The sequence below is a fragment of the Eulemur rufifrons genome, chromosome 17 (genome assembly GCF_041146395.1).
Source record: "Eulemur rufifrons isolate Redbay chromosome 17, OSU_ERuf_1, whole genome shotgun sequence".
NCBI classification, from domain to species: Eukaryota; Metazoa; Chordata; class Mammalia; order Primates; family Lemuridae; genus Eulemur; species Eulemur rufifrons.
Genome location: NC_090999.1, coordinates 42,659,669 through 42,684,443, shown reverse-complemented (window position 1 = coordinate 42,684,443; position 24,775 = coordinate 42,659,669). Strand labels below are relative to the sequence as shown.

Sequence of the window (24,775 nt, the reverse complement as noted above, 5' to 3'; positions counted from 1 at the left end):
AATTATCCAAAATAAATGTGTTCTAAAATTTCTCATATGTTAAAATGACATGCTGTTAATTGTCACGGAAAAATACTTTTCCTAGCCATTTACTAATACTTTTCCTAGTTGTTGACTTTTCTTAGCCTTTACATTTGGCATTAACATTAATTATGACATGGCTAGTTTTAACAGGGTGATGAAATGAGGAAATTTGATATTTAGAAAAAAAAAATTCTGTTGTAGGATCTGAGGCAAGAGGGGTGACTGTAGATAAAAAGATGAGTTAGAACATGTAGGAGACAATGAAGGCCTATACAAAGACTATGGCATTGGGAATGGAGAAGATAGAATGAATATGAACCACATTTTGGTGAGCAAATTTAGAGGATTTGTGTCCTATTAATCTTTTCTTCCTTGGCATATAATAAGACAGGTAGTAAATAGTTGGTATTTAATAATATTTTAAAAAACTGAAATAGAATTCAGCTGGGTGTTGGATGAGGAGAAAAAGTATAATAATTGAAGATGGCTGAGATTTCTCATTTGGATGAAGGTGTGTATGAATGTTACTTGTTGAGAAGGAATGCCAGAGAAGTGTTGGATTGGAGAGGAAGAGGATATAGTAAGTGAGAAGAATCGAAGAAATAAAAGTTAGAAATGCCTAGTGGCATTTGGGAAATATAGCTGTGAAATTTAGAAAAAATTCAATTATGGAAACAAGTAACTTGAGGGTCATTAACATAGGTGACTGTTTATGAAATTGTGAAACATGCTGTTTGATGAGTCAAAAATGAGAATAAGGTTGAAAATGAAGGAGATGGCAGAGCATCACCCATCTATTCTTCGTCCTCGTTGAGACTGTCTCTTCTCTTTCCTCCTGTTAATACCTTTCTGTTTGACTTTGCTTCTTACTGAAGCTGCATGGTCCATATTATTAATAACCAAGTTTCATTACTTGGTAAGATGTGGTCTGCCAGGTTTATCCACTGAAGTTACTATTTTTCCCTTGGCAATTAATAAGGAATTTGTGAGCAGATATTTTGAGACCTTACCACATTTTTGCACACTAGTTTTAGTAACTGTTACCATCATTCTTAATTTGTATCATGTTACACTTTTAATAAAATGGGATATGTAAACAAGTTTTTTAAAATCCCACTTTTCAAAGGCTACTACTTTTAATTAATTGTTTTTAATTGTTCTATATAAATTAGTTTTCAATTCAGAGATCACAGGTATTTTCTAATCATATTTCCTCACCCATAGTTTCAATGTTACAACCCTTGCACCATTGAAGGGACAAAGTTCCTAACATTGTAGCCTACCAGTTCCAAATAATGTCACATTTCAGTTTGCTTTAGATTTCAACCATGGTGTTTTTATCCAGGTTTTGTGTGTGTGTGTGTGTGTGTGTGTGTGTGTGTAGTTTCTAATTTTATTTTTTCATATTGAAAAAATATGTTATTTCTTTATTAAGTGACCAATATTACCCAGATCCTTAGTCCTTATATCTATTGCTTTGAATACATTCCATTCTTTTTTTGGAGGCATTTTGCATGGAACTTACCAGTTAATTAATTTCTTAAGCTACTGCACATCTCTCATTTTGTGATTTCTTCTTTCCTAGTTTAGTTTCACATCTTCCTGTTTCTGAGTTTACATCCTGATTTTGCTGGAGAACATCTTCAAATAATTACCTCATATAGGTGCCTGAGAAGTAAAATTTCTGAGTCTTTGCCTATTTGAAAGTGACTTTATGTTGCTTTCATGTCATGTATGGTTATTAAGCTGAATGTGGAATTCTAGCTTCAAAAATAATTTTTTTTAAGAACCATCTATGGTGGAATTGAGAAAGAGAATATATGTGGCATCAAATTTATCTATATGGTTTTGTATCTTTAAAAAAGGAAAAAGATTTAAAGTTCTAAAAAATTATCATTGACTCATTTTAAGTGGCAAGTAGAAGTCTGCTGTTCGTCTGATTTTTGTCCTTTTATTATTTAAAAAATTTTTCCTCAATGAAAGTATGTTCTTCTCTTTATCCTTCTTGTTTCAGGAATTTTATAATGTGGCTAGGTATGGGTATTTTCCCTTCTCCCTGCTTGGTTTTTCTTTTCATTTCTTATTTCTTTTATTGCCTGCAAAAGTTTCTCCTGTGGAATTTTTTTCCTTTCCCCTTTCCCCTTTCCCGCTTCCCCCTTTCCCGCTTCCCCCTTCCCCTTTCCCCTTTCCCCTTTTCCTTTTCCCCTTTCCCCTTTCCTCTTTCCCCCTTCCCTTCCCTTCCCTTCCCTCCCCTCCCCTCCCCTTCCCTTCTCTTCTCTATTCCTTCCTTCCTTCCTCTCTCTTTCTTTTTCTTTCTTTCTCTCTCTCTCTCTCTCCCCCCCTCTCTCATTCCCTCCCTTCTTTCGTTTGTTCTTTTTCTCTTTCTCTCTCTCTTCTTCTCCCTGCTTGGTTTTTCATGGGTGCTTTTAATTTAAAGACCTTCCTTAAGCTCAGAGAAATTAAAAAAATTATTTCCTTAATAATTTTATTTCCTTATTTTTTTTCTTCCATCTGCTTTCTCTTTCTGGAATTGGTTTTCTGCTTCTCTCTATCTTCTTCTCTTTTTCCATTATTTTCTTTTTTGTTCTAAGTTCTATGAGATTTTCGCCATTTTGCCTTCTTTTCCTTCAATTGATTTAAAAATTATAGCAGTCATATTTCTTTTCCTTACATTCTGTTCTTATTTCATGAAAAATGATTTTCTTCAATCCCTCTGAAGAAACCAGAGACCATACAGCTACTTAAAAGCCCAGTGATCTCATGAAACTTTCTCTTTATTTATTTATGTCCACAGCTGCCTTTCTCCCTTTTTCATTATTCATTCTTTCTTTCACTAAATACTTGTAAGTACTTTCCATTACTCTTGTAGGTGCTAGGAGCAAAACAGAAAACAAAACAAAAATCCCTGTTACACATAGCTTGTATTCTAGTGGAGTAGACACACAATAAGATAAACAAATAAAAATCATCACATGTTGGTGGATAGTGATAAGTGCTAAGGAAGAAAAAATATTGAGCAAAGACTTTAAGGGAAAGGAGGAAGAAAATGCTGGCATCTGAGGGCTAAGATTTTCAGGTAGAAATTTCCAAGTATAAAGATATGATCTAAGAGTATTTGAGGACTGACAAGAAGGCCACTATGGCTAAGTAAAAGAGGGAGAGTAATGGAAGTTGAGGTCAGAAGGGAACTGGGGGCCAGATGTAATGTCATAGAGCTGTGGTCCCGAACCCCTGGGCCGCAGACCAGACAGGTACTTGTCTGTGGCCTGTTGGGACATGTGCCGCACAGCAGGAGGCTGAGAAAGGGAAGCTTCATCTGTATTTACAGCCACTCCCCATCACTCACATCACTGCATAAGCTCTGCCTCCTGTCAGATCAATGGGGGCATTAGATTCTCATAGGATTGCGAGCCCTACTGTAAACTGTGTGTGCAAGGGATCTAGGTTGCCCAATCCTTATGAGAATCTAATACCTGATGACCTGAGGTGGAGCTGAGGCAGTGACGTTAGCACTGGAGAGAGGCTGCAAATACAGATTGTCATTAGCAAAGACGTTTGACTGCACAATAAATGTAATATGCTTGAATCATCCTGAAACCATCCCCACCTCTCCCCATCCCAGTCCGTGGAAAAATTGTCTTCCATGAAACCGGTCCCTGCTCCAAAAAGGTTGGGGACCTCTGTTATGGAGATCAAGGTATAAAATCAGTGATAATTCTAAGCTTGAGCCCTGAGTAACTAGCAGAATCTGGCAGGTATCAACTGAGATGAAGAAGACTCAAGAATTAAGTAAGATGGAAAATCTGTTTGGAGAAGTAGGTTGGAGGGTGTACATCATGAGTTCAGTTGGACATATTAAACTTGAAATGTTGTATAGGACATTAGATATGCATGTCTGGAGTCAGAGGAGAGATAAGAATTACAGAGTTATAAGTTTGGGAGTCATCAATATGTAGATGACATTTAAAGCCAGGGGATGGTATGAAATTGCTTTGAAGGGAGCACAGATAGAATAGAGAGACGAGGTCTAAGGACTGAGCCTTTGGGCATTCCAAGAGGTCAAGGAGGTCAGAGAGAGGTGGAGGAATAAAAAGAGAAGAAAGTAGTAAGAAAGGTGAAGGCAAACATCCCAGAAGACAAGAGAAGGAAGTATTTCAAGAGGAAAATGCTGCTGATGAGTCGAAATAAGGACTGAAACTGATTGTTGAATTTTATCAATGAGGAGGTTATTGGAGACTTTGACAAAAGCTGTTTCGGTGAAGTCCCGGTGGGGTTTGGAGGAGAGGCAAAGACCTAATTGGAGTAGGTTTAAGAGGGAGTGGGAGAAGAGAAAAGATGTATAGACAGTTATTTCAAGGACTTTTGGAAAAGCGAGAAATTGTCAATAGCTGCAGGGAGATGTGGGGTCAGAGGAGGTTTTAGGTGTTTTTTACTTTTGCTTTGTTTGATAAAGATGGGAATGATTATGTAGAGACGGGAAATTGCTTGAGTGAAGTCATTGGTAGGTGAGAAAGGATGGAATCATCTGCACAAACGGAATAATTATCCTTAGCTAGAATAGATAATTTATTCATAGCAATAGGAAAAAATAGATTATGTGGACATGAAATGAAGGTGGGTGAGTATTTATGGTTTTAGGAGTTTGTAGGAGATTGTACAATGTTGTCAATTGGAAGGGAATAAAGAAGGAGGAGGTTTTAGAGGATTAGGAAGAGAGGAGACAACATGAACTATTTATCCAGGAGAATGGGATACTGAATGAACTAGAGAAATACAGTATAATTTCTTTGAAGCTAAATTAAGGGTGCAGTTGAAATTAGTGATGATGAATTTAAAGTGAAACTGAGACCAGTCAGCATATTGATGTATTTTTCTCTGGCTATAGTGCAGCTGCAAAGGTGCAGGGCCCAGCAAAGTTGAATTTAATCAGGGCTGTGGTTTAGCCAACTGAAGTCAATGAAGTGAGAAAGGGGCAAAGGAATTGAAGGTGGCATTGAAGCTGGGTTAGGGAAGTTAAGGACGTGAGGCGGGTAAAGGACAGTCAAAGGTTGATAGAATCAATGGATTGTGGGGCCCAGTAGGGGTAAAGACTGTCTCTTGGAGTTGGGATATAGAGGAACAGTGCTGGAAAGATAAAAGAATGGGATACTTGAAATCAAGATTATGGAAAGTTCCAGGTACTGATAATGCCAAACTCTAGGATTGGACCATGGCCATGAGTGTCATAAGGTGAAGGACAAGATATGTGAAGGACAGGAAGTCAAGGAATTGAGAAGGCAGGGATTGAAGGGACTCTCTATGCCAGTAGTTCTTAACCTAGATCCATGAATGGAATTCAGGGGGTTTGTGAACTAGAATGCGAAAAAATATTACATCTTTATCTTTACTAATTCTTAACTGAAATTTAACATTTCCTTCAATTATAAATACAGGTAACAAACCAATATTGTAATAGCAGTACCTATGACTTTGTCCCCAATAGAAACCACAGATACTTTCATATCATATTACAGTTTTTGAGTGTTTATTTATTTTTAACATACCAAATTTGTCTGGATATTTCAGTGTTTTTTTAAATATTATTTTTATTCATCACTATTGTGAAATTATGGTAGTTATTAGAGCTGTTGAAGATTTCTTTTAAGAGATAGGATCTCATTCTGTCACCCAGGCTGGCTGGAGTTTAATGGCATGTTCACAGGTCACTACAACCTCCAACTCCTGGGCTTAAGCAATCCTCCTGCCTCAGTTCCAGAGTAGCTGGGACTATAGGTGCGCACCACCAAGCCCAGCTAATTTTAAAGTTTTTTTTGTAGAGATAGGTCTTGCTATGTTGCCCAGACTGGTCTCAAACCTCTGGGCTCAAGTGATCGTCCCACCTCGGCCTCCCAAAGTACTGGAATTACAGATGTGAGCCATTGCACCTGACCTTGAAGATCTTACAAAAAGTCTTACTATATTTTAAAAATATTTTTATAACTGTATTTCACTATAATTGGTTTTACTTATAATGCTACATATTTTTTTCTGCATTTAAAATATTTTGAGAAGCGGTCCATAGGTTTCACTTCTAGACTTCCAAAGGGATTGATCAATAAGAAGATATTGAAATCAATGGAATGGTATGCAGAGAGTGACAGTGATCTAGAAGCTAATATCTCTAAGGAGTGAAGGGGAATGACTTGGAAGGAAAAAGAAAAAAAAATAGATTATATAGATACGGTGAGAAGATTGTGGCATGAGGTTCAAAGGTGGCATTTTGTTTTTTTGAGGAGGAAGAGAGAATTGTTTAGAAATGGCAGTGAGTTGCCAGAATACTTACCCAACCTCTGGGTCCAATGGGAGGCATATAGAAGAGAAAGCAGCCACTATTTCCAGAGAACTACAGGGAGGAGTGTCATTGAGGGAGATTCAGGTTTTTGTTTAGAGCAAGATGAAGTGAATATTCACAGATGAAGCTGTAGGAGATTTTGTTGATAATTGACGTTAACTTCGTTTGACTTCTAGAGGGCACAGTAGAAGTGTTTTAAATGATGGGGAGAGGTAGGAGATGGGATCAGACAACATGATGTACTTATGTAACCATATGGGGATTAGAATTTTGGAGATGAGGCTTGGCTTTTAGGAATTGATGTGGCAGGGAAAGAGGGGACATGACAAGATTAGTCCTGAGGCAGATAGGGTAAAGGTAAATGAGGATGCTAAGGGAAGTAAGAGCAGGGCTCTTACCAGGCATGCACATATTGCTGGGACACTCACTAAACTCAGATCCTCCATCATCTGATTTTTAGCCCCTTTCTCGTCTCATATTCATTCTCCCATTCCCTCCCTTCAGGCATTGTAGCTCCTGGCTGTTTTCTCAAATACTATTAATACAAGTACACTCTTACCTCATTGCCTTTGCCTTTGCATTTGCTGCTCCCACTATCTGGTTTGCTCTTTCCCAAGCTATTTATTTGGCTTGTTCAGTTTGTTCGGGTTTCTCTTCAAATATCACCTTATTAAAGAGGATGTTCCCAACCATTCAAAATAGTTGGTGTAATTCCCTCATTTCTGATTACTCTCTGTCCTTTTCTGGTGCCTTTTTTTTTTTTTTTTTTTTTTTTATGTTAACATTTATCACTACCTGATTGATCATTTATTTATCTAATTAATTATTTTCTAACTCCTCTGGCCAAAATGTTAGCACCATGATAGAGCTGGAATTTTGGTTCACTATTGTATTCCTACCACCTAGTATGATATTGCCATAGGTAGGTACTCAGCATATTTGGTGAAGTGAATAAATAAAAGTCAGAAACAGCACTTAGAGGATAAGAGAATTACAGAATAGTGGTTAAGAGTCCAGGTTCCAAAGTCAATCAAATGAGTTTGTTATTTAACTTTGCTCCATCTCAGTTTTTCATCTACAAAGTGGAGCTGATAGTGTACTTACTTCAAACAGCTATTAAGATTAAATGAGATAATGTGTGTAAACATTTTACAGAATACCTAACACATAAAAATCTCTGGATTGCCCTTCCAGAGTCTTTCTATTGAAATTAGAGATTTTGTTTACTTATCAGGCTTTTGACTCCATTTTTCTCCAGCAACCCAAGTTTCTTGTCTGGAACCTTTCAACATACTTCTGTTCACAAACCAGCATAACTTTAGAGCCTTGGCCTTTCTGGGCAGTGCCCTAGACTCTGCTTTCTATAGTCCCTCTTATCAAAACTTACACTTGTCCCCTTTCTGTAGGAACTGTGCTCAGTTTTCTAGTACATTGTTAATCTACCTGGTAAAGTAATTCATGCTCAGGTATTAGATTCTGTTAATGGCATATTATTTTATTTCTGCTAGTATTTGCATTTAACATGGGGGCTGTTATCCTTAAACTAAGGCAAACAATGGTGAAAATAATGTGAAGTGAGTAAGTGCCACTTTTTTTTTTTTTGCATTCCTCAGCTCATTTCAAGTAGGTGACTGCCAACTTCATCTATAAATTAGAGCAGCTCTGATTATTCCTTATTGTTCCTTCCAAGCATGAGGGACTTAACATGAATTTCCCTAAACAGAATCATAGAGGTTTAGAATTCAAAGAGAGTTTAGAGATTATCTAGACCAGAGATTTTCAAGTTTTTCCTTTTTAAAGCAGCAAAACCCTTCTCTTAAATGAAATGTTATGTGGAAACTTAATATATAGATTAATAAAAGCACAGCTGATTCCTTAGCCCAGAAATCCAAGCCATGTAGGTCTCCCTTTGTTGTCTGGGGCAATACCCTGAGGGCACTTCCATGGAACCCTTAGGGCTCCCCAGAGTGCTGTTTTAAAAACCGCTAATTTAGAACAACTCTTTCATTTTTCCAGCTGAGGAAATACGTCCAGAGAGTTTATGTTTTATCCAGTGTTACAGGATAAATTAGTTGGCTTAAGAGCAGTCCTCACATGTGCTACACTTAGGAAAACACTGTTAGAGAAGCGTGGAAGTTCTTATTTCTGATGTAGATAACTTTTACCATCTCATTTCTTTTCATCAGCAGACTTTTGTTTGTACCTGTTACATACAAGACACTTTCTATGGCCATAACTGATACTAAGAAATGTAAGACATAACCTTTGCCTTAAGAAAGCAAATAGTCTAGTTGGGAAGATAAAACATGCAATTGAAAAGTTATTCCAAATTTAAATAAGACCTCAAGACTTGACATGTAACAAAACAGTATGGATTTATTTATTTATTTATTTATTAATAGAGACAGTCTTGCTCTGTCACTCAGGCTGGAGTGCAGTGGCCCCGTCATAGCTCACTGCAGCCTCGAACTCCTGAGTCCAGTGATCCTCCCGCCTCAGCCTCTTGAGCAGGTGGGACTGCAGGCCTGTGGGCCACCATGCCCAGCTAATTTTTTTAAAAAGATTTTTTTGTAGAGATGGGGTCTTGCTATGTTGCCTAGGCTGGTCCTAAACTCCTGGCCTCAAGTGATCCTTCTACCTCAGTCTCCCAAAGTGTTGGGATTATAGGCATGAGCCAGAGTGCCTGGCCACAAAACAGTGTAACAGTGTAGAATGAATTGAAAATGCTATAGTAGTAAGTGCTATTGGAGCTCAGAGGAGAGTGAAACTATTCCATTTGACTATAGGTTTTAAAGAGGAGGCATGATTGAGCTGAGTAGGACTTGGCTAAGTAAATAGGTATGAGGCAATATAATACTGTAAATAAGAGCAGAGCCTTGATTGAATTCTAGCACCTTCACTTACCTCTTAACCTCTGAGCCTGTGACTTCATTTGCAAAGGGGATATATGGAGTGTATTTTAATTGAGGACATAATGATTAGTATAACATAAACCTCAAAATGTCAGTGGTTTATCACAATAGAAGTTCATTTCTCCTTTATATCTGTGTCTGTTCTGTGTCAGACAGCTTTGTAAGAGGTCACTCAGAGACACAGGTTCTTTCTTTTTTGGCTTCCACCTCCCCTAGGTCTTTGGAGTTCTCTCCATTGAGTTGGCAGAGGGTAAAGAGAGTGGAAAATTCTACTGAGGAGGTATTGAGGAGCTCAGCAGAAAGTGGTGTATAACCCTCTGCCCATTTTTTATTGGCCAAAACTCAATCACAAAGCTATAACTAACCACAGAGGACGTAGTTAAGTTACGTGCACAATTTGGAAAGGAGATAAGTTTTAGTGTTCACATAAAGGTCTCTGCTACCTCACAAAGTTGTTGGAAAGATGGGAGGAAATCATGTATGTGACTTGTTTAGTATAATACATAGCATGTAGAGGTATTTAAATGTCCTTTCTAAAGGGTAGGGAAATTTATGTAATATTTTACCAAGTACAGATAATTCACTACGTTTTTTATTAACATATGTTTTAACCTTCTCTTAGGAGAGGTGTCAATTTATTTTTGACTCTTGATAATAATGATGATTAATATTTAAAATGATTCTTCTTAGTAAGTTTTTTGTTTCTTTTTTTTTTTTTAGCATGGTGTTATTGCTACAGAAGATGAAGAATATTTTATTGAACCTTTAAAGAATACTACAGAGGATTCTAAGCATTTTAGTTATGAAAATGGACATCCCCATGTTATTTACAAAAAATCTGCCCTTCAACAACGGCACCTGTATGATCACTCTCATTGTGGGGTTTCAGGTAAGTGAGTGTGAAGCTTTTAGAAAGCGTATTATATTGTATTGCTACTTTCTTTTTTTTCTGACAAATGTAGTAAGGTTGATAATAAAAGTAAATAGGAATTTGAGCAATTAGAATTATAATATCAAAAGCCTTTTTAAAAAATGTCACTTACCAATAATTTTATGTCTATTTGGAAGCTCTTTGAGAAATCTTTATATATTAGTTTGTGTAAAATTTTATTTTTTTGATTGAAGGGAAAAAAATAACCACCTATTTTAGCCAGGTGAAAGGTATAGATAGCTTTCATGCACAGATATTCCATACTACTCTGTGCTGTTTGGTTAGCCTGATATTTTCATTCTAGGAGTAGAAATGTAGACACTTGAATAAGACTTGTGTCTTAAGGTAGTATTCAAAGATAATATTAGCACTGAGTTAGCAGGATACTATTCAAATACATGGTAGAGACAACAAACCTAGACTTTAGCGTTCAGGGAAAGCTTCAGGAATGAAGAGACTTCTAAGCTGAGGCCTGAGGGAAAAGTGAAGGTAGCTGGGCAAAAGTGGAGGGAGCAATAGTTAGTGTTCCACATAGAGGAAACAGCATTTACAAAGCTCCTGAACCAAAAGAGAGAATGTCATTTTCCAGAAATTAACAGTTCATGTAACTGGATATTAGAATGTGGGTTGGAGAGATAGAGAGAGGTTCATAGTGGTTGGGGGAGTGATTGTGAGAGATAAAACTGTTAAGATGAGAAGTGGCCAAATTATGAAGGGCATGTAAAACACATTAAAGAATCTGTTTATCCTAAATGCACTGGAAACCCATTGAAAGGTTTTAAGCAGACAGAATAACATAACCAGATTTGTGTTTTAGAAAGACTACTCTGGCAGCAGTATGGAGACTGAATTAGGGAAGAGCAAGCTTGGAGGTAGAGAGTGAGGAGGATGTTAGTCTAGAGAAATAGTGGATATAGCATAGCATAGTGGAAAGAACATGGGCTTTGGTGTCACTTTGGACAAATTACCTAAACTCTCTGAGTGCTCATCTCAGCACACCGTATTTACTCAGTCAGATTGTAGCTGTCATTATTGTTAGGATGACTATTTCTAGTACAGTATTTAAAGAGATATTATCTTTAAAAACTTTTTTAAGAAAGATTTGTTTTATTTAGTTCCCATAGCTAGAACCAGGGGCTAAATGTTTCAGAGGGAGATTTCAGCTTAATGCAAAGAAGAATTCACCAATTAGATTTAGTAAAAAATGGAATGAATTGCCTTGTGAATTAGTGAATGAAATGCATCATCCTTCTGTTTCTTCTACATATCCTTCATGGGCTCATTTTCTTCTTCCTCAAGTGTTGAGTGTTCTTTGGAATTCTTTCCTCAACTGACTGTTCTCATTCTGCATACTTTTCTTCTTGAGTGATCTCTCAGGCCTTTAATTACTCTTGTTGGTCAAGAATAGCTGATACTAGAAAAAGGCTACTTCAAGTGGATCTATTTAAAACATGAAATTAAATTCCATAGTAAATAATGAAAAAAACAAAAGGTTGGTATGAAACTAAACTTATGGAAATAAGTTTATTTTATCTTATATTCTACAACATTTGGGCTATATGTACAACTATGTATAATATACATTCCTTAAAAACTAGGATTCAAATATTTAGTTGTTTATTATTTACTTTAGATCCTCATTGCCTCTTGACTAGATCACTGTACTGGCTTTCTAATTGGTCTTCCTGTCTCCAGGTTCATCTCCCTGTTTTCAGTCAAATCTGTCACCTTCACCGACTTCCCCTTCGTGGGAATATAGTGATAGTTCCCTAAGTTCTGGAGAAATGTTACTAGACATTTGAAAAAAAGCATTTTGTGGTTGGTAAATTTGGGAAATGTCTGGCTAAGAACTTAATTATAACACTATTTCAACAACATAGGTCAAGTGAGAGGTGTGAATTTATAGGCATACATTGCCAGATAGCCTGTTATCAGAACTTCAGTCTTATGTCAAAATATAAGATATGAAAACCCCTTTGAAACTGGATATATTTATCTTATATTCAGGTATGAAATTCTTATTCTAATTGCATTCAAACTATGATTTTTAAAAAATTTTATGGAAGTAATAAATACTCTTTTTAGAAAATTTAGAAAATACTAGAAAAAACGAAAGTGAAAATCACTCTTACTCTAACACCCAGAGACAACTTAATGTTCTTCCAGTCCATTAATATAGACATTATTATGTTTCTATACCTGCATTATCTACTTAAACATTTATTAAGTAAATATTCATTTAGTACCTATATGCAAAGCTATTCTGGGTGCTGGGGATACAGCCATAAATAAAGCTGAAAAGGTCCCTGCTCTCATGGAGCTTATATTATAGTAAGAAAAGACAGACTAAATAAGCACACAAATAAATACATGGCCAACTGTCAATAGTAATAAGTGCTATGAATGCAAAATAAAGCAGATCAATGAAATAATTACAAATGGCTGTATATATTCAAACATTTTGATATTGACCCAAAAGTTAAAATCTTATTTCAGATGGGAATGAGATCTATATATTGGTTTTTGGGGAAAAGTTATCATGTTTTATATACTTATAAAACAATGTTTTCTTTAGCATCTATACTCTAATCAAAGTTAAATTGATTGATCAAAGCATATTTAATAAGTATCATTTGAAGAGCTACTAATCCTTATTTTGAAACTAAAGTCAATCTTGTATTCCATTTTAGAGCAAAATATATATTAATTACAGATCATTAAACAATTGATAATTACAGAATGCAGATATAGTTTTGTAATAAGCTAGTCATTCTAGATTAATGTTAATTTTTAAAATGAAACTGAAGATGTTATCTGTCTTAATTTTATTCATCATATATAATATGAATATATAATTATACATGAGATATATATATAGTGCTTTTTATAGACATTCATAAGTAAAAAGATCCAGTCCTTATAGTCAAAGAATTTGTAGTCTGATAGAGTAATAGCCAAGCAAACTAAAAATTTTAAGAAAGCTAAAAGGTTGAAAATTAAGACAATGAAGATAACAACAGTTACCTTATACTGAATACTTATCAAGTGAGAAACACCATTGCTAAGTATTTATTGCCTAATCATATCTAATGTTTTTCATAATACTTTAAATAAAAATAAGGAGAAATTGAATGGATCAGAGAAGTGTAAATGATTGAAAGAATGAAAATTAAATCCTATATCTTAGATATTTAAGCTTTCCTTCTAGAGAAAGAGAAGACTAGGCATAAGTTGAATGCATGAGTTGGTTTTATGATTACGTAGGACTTAGCAGGAGAAACTGGAGTTACAGTGATGCAGAAAAGGTTTTGGCTGTTTCATAATAATGTTACCACAAACATAATGCCTTAAGTAATAACATTTTATTATTTCACAGTTTCTGTGGGTCAGGAGTCTGTACATGGATGGGTCATCTGCTTACCCTCAGCCAGGGCTGGATTTTCATCTGGAATCCACTTACCCATGCTCATAGTTGTTGGCAGCCTTCAGTTCTTTGTAGTTAGCTCTAATTTTTGGATTCGTCTGTCAGAGACCACCTACAGTTCCTTGCTTATATAGGATTCACCAACATGGTTCCTTTCTTTCTCTAAGTCAGACAAGTGCTACAATATTATGTAACGTAATCACGTACTTATATACTCAAAATCACATGCATCTCATCATCATTGGTGTATTCTATTGATTAGAAGCAAGGATAGGGTTCACCAACATGATTGCTTTCTTTCTCCAGGCCAGCAAGAGAGAGACTCTAGTAAGACAAGTGCTACAACATTATGTAACATAATCGTGTACTCATATACTCAAAGTCACATGCATCTCATCATCTTTGCTGTATTTTATTAGTTAGAAGCAAATCACAGGTCCTAGCTGTACTCGAAAAGAGGGTATCACAAAAGGCTGTGAACCTCAGGAGACAGAGGTCATGGGGGCTACCTTAAGAATCTATCTACCACAATTGAACATAAAGAAACACTTATTGGCTGCCTTGGGAATATACTATCGAAATAAAAAGTGTTATGTCTCTGCTTCTCTTTACCTTAAGGAATAAAGACACTTAATTGAACTTACGTGAGTTTCAAAAGTATTTAACTGATACTTGTGATCATTTCCACATATTATTTCTTAAAATTTGTCCATCCTACTGTCTTAGTTCATTTTCTGCTGCTATTACAGAATACCTGAGACTGGGTAATTTAAAAACAATGCAAGTTTATTTGGCTCTCGATTCTGAAGACTGAGAAGTCCAAGAGCATGGCACTGGCATCTGGTGAGGGTCATCCCATAGTGGAAGACAAGACTGGGAGTCTAGTGCACATGACAGAGAGAGGAAATCAGACTGAACTCATAATTTTTATCAGGAAACTACTCCCAAGATAACTAACCCAGTCCCATAATAACAGCATTAGTTCCTTCATGAGGATGGCCCTCATGTCCTAAATACCTTTTAAAGGCCCTACCTCTTAATACTGTTACAATGGCCATAAAGTTTTAGGATGTGTCTTGGTGGGGACATTCAAACCATAGCACCTCCCAATGCAGTTTTTAAAAGGGAAAGGCTAAGGAAGTTAGGAAAATGAGAATAGGGCCGCTTTCTGTCAAGTATATATATTAATCTAATTTTTCCCGCTAAATTTCTCAATAAGTAGAGGTAAGAAAGATGTTTTTGTTCAATGTAAGAATATGGAAGTGAGGTATGCAGAGGACCTCTACCTGCTGAAGTTTATGTAATGAAGACGAATATAAATGAGGCGAGTATTTACAAATGCCATAGTACTAAAAGGCTTTTTCATAGTGAAGCACCAAATGTCTCAAAAACAAAATATTCAGTGCAATCTACACTAAATGTGGCTGAAAGCAAATTTTGCTGAAACTATGATCTTTCAACTCTCATTTGAATGCCCCTTACCTCTAGACTTTGGAAAAGGAATATTTTGAGTACTCTGTCAGTATAAATGTTTGTAGACTGCAAAACTAAGTGCAAAAGTCATTTATTGCCTTTTAGAATTGAGATTTCTAGAGCAATAGCATTGGTTCCAATTAAGATAGCTTAATAAAAGCATCTTACTTTAAAATAAAGGCTCAAAAGCATCTTAGGAATAGATTGTTTGCAATATCAGTGTTCTCCATGAGAGCCATCTTAGGGTGTTTCAAAAGTTTGTGCTCTAGTTCCTTTTTAAACAATTTTAAATGATTCTCTAAAATATATATTCCAAATTTAAATGTATTGTGATATAATTACTCACTGGAATAATATGAAATGCTTATTTCAAAATTCTATTCTTTTTTTTTTTTTTTTCTTAGAGGCAAGGTCTTGCTCTTACCCAGGCTGGAGTGCATTGGCACAATCATAGCTCACTGTAACCTCGAATTCCTGGGCTCACGCAATATTCTCACCTCAGGAGCACACCACCACGCCTGGCTAATTTTTTATTTTTTGTGGACTCACGTTCTTGCTATGTTGCCCAGGCTGATCTTGAACTCCTGGCCTCAAACTCTTGGCCTCAAGTAATCCTCCCACCTCAGTCTCCCAAAGTACTGGGATTATAAGCATGAGCCACGGCGTCCAGCCCTGAAAATTCTTTTTCATTAAGTAATAATTTTAGATTTATTTTTTTCATGAGCAGTTGAATGTTGTTAGTGTTTAATTTTTTTCAGATAACATGATTATTTTGAAAATTTAAAAAGAATTTTCCTCATTACTGTGTTTTTTCATCCTTTTCCTTTACTTTGAAAAATCTTAATACATTGGAGAATTTAAGACACATATTTACATAAAATATCTAAAATAAATATTCAATTTAGTGAACCTATCTGAATTGGTTAATTGTTCTTATTGTAGACCTCACAAGAAGTGGCAAACCTTGGTGGCTAAATGACACATCTACTTTTCCTTCTTCACTAACAATTAATGAAACACATATTCGCCACAGACAGAAGAGATCAGTGAGCATTGAACGGTTTGTGGAGACATTGGTTGTGGCAGACAAAATGATGGTGGGCTACCATGGCCGCAAAGACATTGAACATTACATTTTGAGTGTAATGAATATTGTAAGTTTGATCCCTCTATGTAATATTATACTGAGTAGTTTGTTGTGTTTTTGACAAAGGTCATAAATTTTTACTGTGAAATAAATAATGGGAATTCACCTATCTAAAATGATTAAAAAATTGGTCTATTAATGTTTTAGTTCCATAGAAAATTAATTTAAAGGTGATCATATTGTTTATTTTCAAATAATATGACTTTTTAATGGATTGTTAAATCTTGTTTAACAGGTTTTCTTTAACTTGAATTATCAGCTCACTCTCTAATTTCTATGTTGTAGTTCATGTCTAGGAGAAAATATTTCTGGAGGTAGATTTGTATAAAAACTTTTTAATAAGGCATGTTGAGGGTAAAGTTCTAAGTGATATGGGTGAAAGAATACCTTTTAATGTACAGAATGGTTAAATTCATAAAAAAATTTTTCCCCACTTTTTAAAAAATATCAAACTATCACCCTATGATTTTTGTCTGACTTTGTGTCTTTTCTTATTTTCTGGAGGTCAGGTTGCCAAACTTTACCGTGATTCCAGCCTAGGAAACGTTGTGAATATTATAGTGGCCCGCTTAATTGTTCTCACAGAAGATCAGGTAAGAATGAGTTAGTTTATAAAACTAAATTCTTAACAGGCTATAGAGATATTTATTACTAAAAATATGTTTTATTATTGCTCCTCTTAGAAAGTTCTTGTTGAAGATAATTTTTAGCTCTAGACATTTAATATTCTGAGCAAATTTTAAATACTTTACAAGAATATACCTCTTTTGTCATGTTAAAGCTGTATGTACATTAGCTATATGTTTTGGTATAAGGATGGACATTTGCATGGGATACCTTATAATAATGGTTTTCATTGGTTTTGTATGCTAATAATCTCACATATGTTCACATTATCATTAAAGCTGGAACTGGAAAGAATGTCTGTTCAATAATACACTAAATGAACTTTAGGTCAGATATTACGGAGATAAAAATTGGCAAGAGATTATTCCTAGAAACTACTGCTTCTAATTATAGTCCCACTTTAGTCTTCAAAAATTTTAACAACTGACCTTAGTAATTTGTTTGGAACATTTCTGGTATGCATGTTGTATTGCAGCCAAACTTGGAGATAAACCACCATGCAGACAAGTCCCTCGATAGCTTCTGTAAATGGCAGAAATCCATTCTCTCCCACCAAAGTGATGGAAACACCATTCCAGAAAATGGGATTGCCCACCACGATAATGCAGTTCTTATAACTAGGTATGGTTTGTTGCGAGTATTTTTCCTTTAATTGTTGTGTTTGTTCAGTATTGCAACTATATTTGGTTCTGTCTAAAGCCTCGTTTAGGTAATGAGTATAGAAAAAGCAAAATGGTAATTTATTTTTTACTACTGAGAAAGCATGTATTACACTATTATTGTCTTTGCATCAAATGAACAAAATAAGATAAGCAAGACTAAAGAGTATGAGAAAAAACAGATTTAAAAAATTAACTTACCCCTCTTGGTTGTAGAATATATTAACTATTATTACCTCCAAGTTCTGTTAAAGTTTATTAAGCAAGACCCTACCTCAAAAAAAAAAAAAAAAAACAAAAAAAGCCGGGTGGAGAGGAGATTGGCAGTTAAATAATTTACTTGAATGTTTATTTAATTTAAAATATTTTAATTAAGATATATGAATATAAAGAAGCATATTGATTACACCATGTGTTAAACAGATTGTCTCTCAAGCAAAATTATTACTCACTGATAACGCAATGAATTCATATATTGCTTTCCAGTTTTACAAAACTATATTCAGATCCATTTTATTCTTTACTTTCTGGCAACAACTCTGAGAAGTAGATAGCATTATTATTTTACACATGTGAGAAATAAGGAAACTGGTTTAAAGTAGTTGAGTAAGTTTCTCAAGATCACTCAGCTAATGAGTGAAAAAGTATGGCTCAAACCCTAATGGTCCTGTCTTCTTTGATTATACTGTTACATCTGTTTTAGTTTTTAATACTCTAATTATGATTGGTTAGAAACATTATGCTAACCTAAGTGAATCTTTTGACCTATTATCAGTATTTTAAAGTAAAAAACAAAACAAAGTAACAGTAACAAACAAGAAGCAAAATGGAAGCATTATTTTCTCTTGGCTAAGTGAAATAAAATAATAGCCTTTGTTATCTTGATTATTTCTGTTAATTTGCAAGGCAGTATTTAACTATACTTACCTGGGTATGCCCATTGACTCTACATTAAGCTCTATAGAGGGAGTATAAAGTATATAGGATCAGAATCTTGAGATCTATAAAATAAGGTAAATCTAGCTTTTAGAAAAATTCCCCTGTTGACTGAATCATAGAGTTAAAAGTTTCTGAGTTTATTTTTTTTTACAGTTATACTTACTTCAATTGACTTTATCTACCTGGCATCATAAACCAGAAAGTTTGGTTTATGGCATACTTCCTGAATAAAAACATCGTTGGTTTTATATTCATATGTGTTGACACGTCAGTCTGATAAATTCGGCAATTCCTCAGAGTCTTGTGGTCTGGAATGTTCATAAATATAGTTAAGCAGTTAAAAATATACTAGAGATTGTGCAAATGTAGAAACTTTTGTGTAAAAAAACATATATATGATTAGTGTCAATGAAATTACTAGAGGAAAATGTCTGTTATATATGGTTAACAAAATGATCCTAGATATGGCTTCTGTATTTATATTTGTAAAGCCCTTCCTCTCTCCCAAAATTGCAGTGCACAGTGGGTTCCTAATACTTCACGTTTTCATTATTGTATCTCCATTGTATTTTTACCTTTTGCATAAAATGACAAGACATTACATCAAGAAGTTATACTAGGCACATACATAAGTATTCAAGTAGTTAGCCCCCTTTTCTTTGCACGGGCTACATTTACTGTAGCTGTCTAACATTTTACTCTGAATTCACCCAAATATTATTCTGATTCTCTGCAACTCTCTTCTTTGCTTCTGTAAGCTACTTTGAGTGCCTCTTTGATGTTTTGGATTTAAACATAATTTTTTTTAAATTTATCTCTTAATGGTCACACTAGTACTAAAAATGATCTCAGGATTTAGTAGGACAGTAGTTCAAAGAGTTCATATTTCATATCATATTAGATTGGCTAATGTAATAGAGGTCAGAAAAATGCTTTTTGGGGGCAGTATAGAATCCTTTTTTGAATACTAAAGTCTCAAAGTAACTTCTATCCTATTTAAAAGTCTACAGTTATCTTTGCATTACTAGGCTCACAGAGTGACTTATCAAAATGAGATGACTATCATCTCTAATATTTAGATATGGTTTTTCTTCGGGAGGTTTGGGGAGTTACCAGTGCTTAATTCTCATATATATATATATATATATATATATATATACACACACACACACACACACACACATAAAATTTTTTTCATTCATCAGACTCTGCTTGATATCCCTTATATATTTTGGATTTGTGAAATTGAATATATGTTTAAAGCATACTGCTAATTTTAGTAAAAAATTTCTGAGAATTCCACAGATGATTTTCTATTATTGTGCAGACTTGCTTCATAGAACTCACTTACTAACATGTTTGGGGGTGTGACCGCACCATTAATGGATAAGAGCATGATTTATGTTTGCTTAAAATGTCAGTTCACTAGGGAGAATGTATGATATGTTTATGAAGGATTCTAAAGGAAAACTGATGGATATGTATCTCTCCACTATGCCACATTTTGTCCTAGGAACTTAAATGTTTTAAGCAGTTAACACCATTTGGAATTGTAGTCATTAGATAATAATGTTACTTTTAAAAGCTAAAAATGTTATCTCTCTTTAACAAATAATATCTTACTGTTTTATTTTGTTGATTTAAATTTAAAGCATACCGTGCTTTAGAAAGCTATCAGATCACTCTAGACAGAAAGAAATTTTTAATGCTATTATTTTACTTGGTATCAATAACATTGAATTAACACCGAAGTACATATTGAAATTATTTATATATATTTTATTTTTATATGAATGTATGTGTATTTCAGACATAGTTATATGTATATGTGTGTACACATAGTAAATAATATATAATATAGTGAATACCTGTTACCACCACCTAGATTTATCAAATCTAACATTATGCCATACCAAAGAGCAGCTTCATGTTACTTTCTAAATGATATATTTACTTCTTTATGTTGTATTAGCTACCTGACATCTTAGCTTATACATTATAGCATCTTATAAGTGCTATTATGTATAAATTTGTGGAAATACAGCAATATTTCTATATGTTACAGTATCTTTCATGTTATATTCTATATATTATAAATAATCTTTAATAGTCAAGTAGTAAAACTGATCTTTCATTTTTATAATGTTTCAGCTAAAATATCAATATTAGTGACTGGTATTGATTGCTTCTGTAGACTAACTCTGTTAGAACTATTTGATGATTATTAGTGTTTACCTAAATCAGCTTGACATTTAGTAACTCTGTTTTAAATGGTAAAATATAACTAGGTCAAGAAATGATTAAAACTTTGTGCTTGAAACTCTAGAAATAGAATTTAAGAAGGTAAAATAGCACTGTATGTATACAGTTGAAAAATTAACTTACTGTAAAACTTTGAAAGCATTTTTATGAAGCTTTGTATTTTTGTTGGTTTTAAAAATTATTTTTTAAGTTGACAAAAATTGTATGTCTTTATGGTGTACACCGTGATGTTTAGATACATGTATACATTGTGGGATGGCTAAATCAAGCATTAGCTTTATATGCATTGCCTCACATACTTCATAAACTTTGTGTTGACAAGTTGCAAATTAATACTACTTAAGAATAAAACCCTACAATTTGACAGATTAAGTTACTTTAATTTCCACATGAAATCAAGAAATAGCCACCACAAGTTTAAATTCAAGCCGATTTCTAAATTTATTTTGTGATAAAATATTCAAGAAACCTATTTATAGGCTGAAATTCAGTAGGAATTTAGTGACATAGAATGTACTTGCATCAATGTTTAGCAAATATCAGGAACAGACTAATGCATATGTTTCTTGGCTTTCTTTCCTATAAAGTGTTGGAATTACATTTTTCCATTTTTAAGATACTAATACATAACAGTTTATATATTTGGGGTAAGAATTATAGCCTAAGTTCTTTTTTTGTTAACAGCTTTATTGAGATATAATTCACAGACCATACAATTTACTCATTTAAAGTGTACGTTCACTGGTTTTTAGTATATTCACAGAGTTGTGCAACCATTACTATAATCCATTTAAAAATATTCCATCACTCCCAAAAGAAGTCATCCCCTACTCCCCTCACTCCTCCCATGCCCATCCCCACTCCAGCCCCAGGCAACTGCTGATTTACTTCTGTCCATATAGATCTGCCTATTCTAGACCTTTCGTATAAATGGAATCATACAATATGTGATCTTTGGTGACTTGCTTTTTTTACTTAGCACAATGTTTTCAAGGTTCATCCATAATGTGGCATGTATCAGTACTTCATTCCTCTTATAAGCCTAAATTCTTAAAAAGCAAGGTACTTTTAAGAATGCCTCTATTTATAGGCTATTTTTCAGTTATTGTACTTTACAGTTTTTTATTAATGAAAAGCACAGGATTTGTAAATACATCTCAAAATGCAGATATAAAAATTGCATACAAAGTCAAATAATTTCATCTTTAATTAAAATGGGCATATTTATCCTCTTAAGGGGTCATGACTGTTTGCTTTGGTGCTGCTGGATTATAAAGTAATTAGAATTTCCAGAGTCAACTAATGTTTTCAGTTGGGAGTTTAAAAATAGCTGTAAAAATAATTTATTGCTAAAACCTGGCCTGCAATATATAGATTTAAACAAGTTTTCTAATTTTTTAAAGAATATATCTATCAAGATTATATATTGGCCTCATGATTATATATTAGAACATGTAGAGGAAAGGGAAATTAAAGGTAGTACATTAAAATTTATTTGATATCTATTTATAGATTTTTTTAAATCTTTAAGGAAATGCTACTTAAATTTTTATGACCTATTTCTAAGCGTGTAAGAATATGTTAGGTTCATAGGCAGCATAGGAAGTGTGAATTCAGACTGTGAGTGAATTTATTTTGGTAATTGGGGCATTCTGAAACATTAATTACTCTTGTACTACTTTGGTACCACCATACCTCCCTGCTCCCACTGCCCATACCATTCCTCTTCTTCAGTTTCTTTTCCTTTTGTCCCTGCCATGTTGGTTCCTTATTCAAAAGTGTCGAAATCTAGATTGTTTCTATTACAATAGAAGACTGTGACAAACTGGAGCGACTATAATTTCTTGTGTAAACTAGGGCACTTTTGTTTGTTTTTGGTTTTTTTTTATTATTATTTCAGCATATTATGGGGGTACATAAATTTAGGTTACGTATATTGCCCTTGGGCCCCCCCCAAGTCAGAGCTTCAAGCGTGTCCATCCCCGAGACAGTGCACATCGCACTCATTATGTATGTATACACCCATCCCCTCTCCCCCCACATCTGTCCGACACCCGATTAATGTTATTCCTAAATGTGCTCTTAGGTGATGATCAGTGAAACCAATTTGATGGTGAGTACATGTGGTGCTTATTTTTCTGTTCTTGGGATACTTCACTTAGTAGAATGGGTTCCAACTGTATCCAGGAGAACATAAGAGATTCTATATCCCTATTATTTCTTATAGCTGATTAATACTTCATGGTATACATATACCACATTTTATTCATCTACTCATGTATTGATGGGCACTTGGGTTGTTTCCACATCTTTGCAATTGTGAATTGTGCTGCTATAAACATTCGGGTCCAGACGTCTTTTTTATAGAATGTCTTTTGTTCTTTTGGGTAGATGCCCAATAATGGGATTGCTGGATCAAATGGTAGTTCTATTTGTATCTGTTTAAGGTATCTCCATATTGCTTTCCACAGAGGTTGCACTAGTTTGCAGTCCCCCAGCAGTGTATGAGTGTTCCTGTCTCTCTGAATCCACGCCAACATTTATTGTTATGGGACTTTTTGATAAAGGCCATTCTCACTGGAGTTAAGTGATATCTCATTGTGGTTTTGATTTGCATTTCCCTGATGATTAGAGATGTTGAGCATTTTTTCATATGTTTGTTGGCCATTCTTCTGTCTTCTTTTGAAAAATTTCTATTCATATCCTTTGCCCACTTTTTGATAGGGTTGATTTTTTCTTCCTGATTTTCCTGGATTCTAAATAGATTCTAGTTATCAGTCCTTTATCGGATGTGTAGCATGCGAAAATTTTTTCCCATTCTGTAGGTTGTCTGTTTACTTTCGTGATAGTTTCTTTGGCTGTGCAGAAGCTTTTTAATTTAATCAGGTCCCATTTATTTATTTTTGTTGTTGCTGTGATTGCCTTAGCGGTCTTCTTCATAAATTCTTTGCCTAGACCAATGTCTATAAGAGTCTTTTGCACATTTTCTTCTAGAATTCTAATAGTTTCACACCTAAGGTTTAAGTCTGTTATCCACTGTGATTTGATTTTTGTGAGAGGTGAAAGGTGTGGGTCTTGTTTCAGTGTTCTACATGTGGCTATCCAGTTTTCTCAGCACCATTTATTGAATAAGGATTCTTTTCCCCAGAGTATGTTTTTGTCTGCTTTGTCGAAGATTGGATGGCTATATGAGGATGGTTTTATATCTAGGTTCTCAGTTCTGTTCCGCTGGTCTGTGTCCCTGTTTTTGTGCCAATACCAAGTTGTTTTAATAACCACAGCCTTGTAGTATAGTTTGAAGTCTGGTAAATTAATACCTCCCATTTTGTTCTTATTGCCTAAAATTGCTTTTGCTAAATGGAGTCTTCTCTGGTTCCATACAAAGCGTAAAATTATTTTTTCTATATCTGTGAAAAATGATGTTGGTAATTTAATAGGGAATCTGTAGATCACTTTGGGTAGTATAGGCATTTTAACAATGTTGATTCTTCCAATCCACGTGCATGATATGGTCTTCCATTAATAAAACAAAAAGTTGGTTCTTTGAAAAGATAAACAAAATTGACACGCCTTTGGCTAGACTAACCAAGAGCAGAAAAGAAAAATCTCTAATAACTTCCATCAGGAACATGAAAGGAGAAATCACAACTGAAGCCACAGAGATAAAAGATATCATCTATGAATTCTACAAAAACCTTTATGCACACAAACTGGAAAAGTGGAGGAAATGGACAAAGTTTTAGAAACACACAGCCTCCCTAGGCTCAACCAGGAAGACAAAGAATTCCTGAAAAGACCAATGTCAAGAACTGAAATCAAAACAGCAATAAAAAAACTTTCTAAAAAGAAAAGCCCTGGACCAGAGGGTTTCACACCCAAATTTTACCACACCTACAAAGAACTGGTGCCTATTCTACAACAGTTATTCTACAACATTGAGAAGGATGGAATTCTCCCCAACACATTTTATGAAGCCAACATAACTCTGATACCAAAACCAGGAAAGGGTGAAACAAAAAAAGAAAACTACTGACCAATATCCCTTA

At 34.5% G+C, this 24,775-nt stretch overlaps 1 protein-coding gene across 1 annotated transcript in view; it reads left to right on the top strand.

Annotated features, from left to right (window-relative positions):
* Positions 1 to 24,775, top strand: part of ADAMTS6 (ADAM metallopeptidase with thrombospondin type 1 motif 6) — a 261,874-nt gene that overhangs the window by 4,408 nt on the left and 232,691 nt on the right. Inside the window, exons 3-6 of the mRNA XM_069492484.1 lie at positions 9,988 to 10,156; positions 16,038 to 16,249; positions 16,752 to 16,835; positions 17,345 to 17,490. Of these exons, the coding sequence (XP_069348585.1) occupies positions 9,988 to 10,156; positions 16,038 to 16,249; positions 16,752 to 16,835; positions 17,345 to 17,490 (611 nt within the window). The remainder of the gene's footprint in view (positions 1 to 9,987; positions 10,157 to 16,037; positions 16,250 to 16,751; positions 16,836 to 17,344; positions 17,491 to 24,775) is intronic.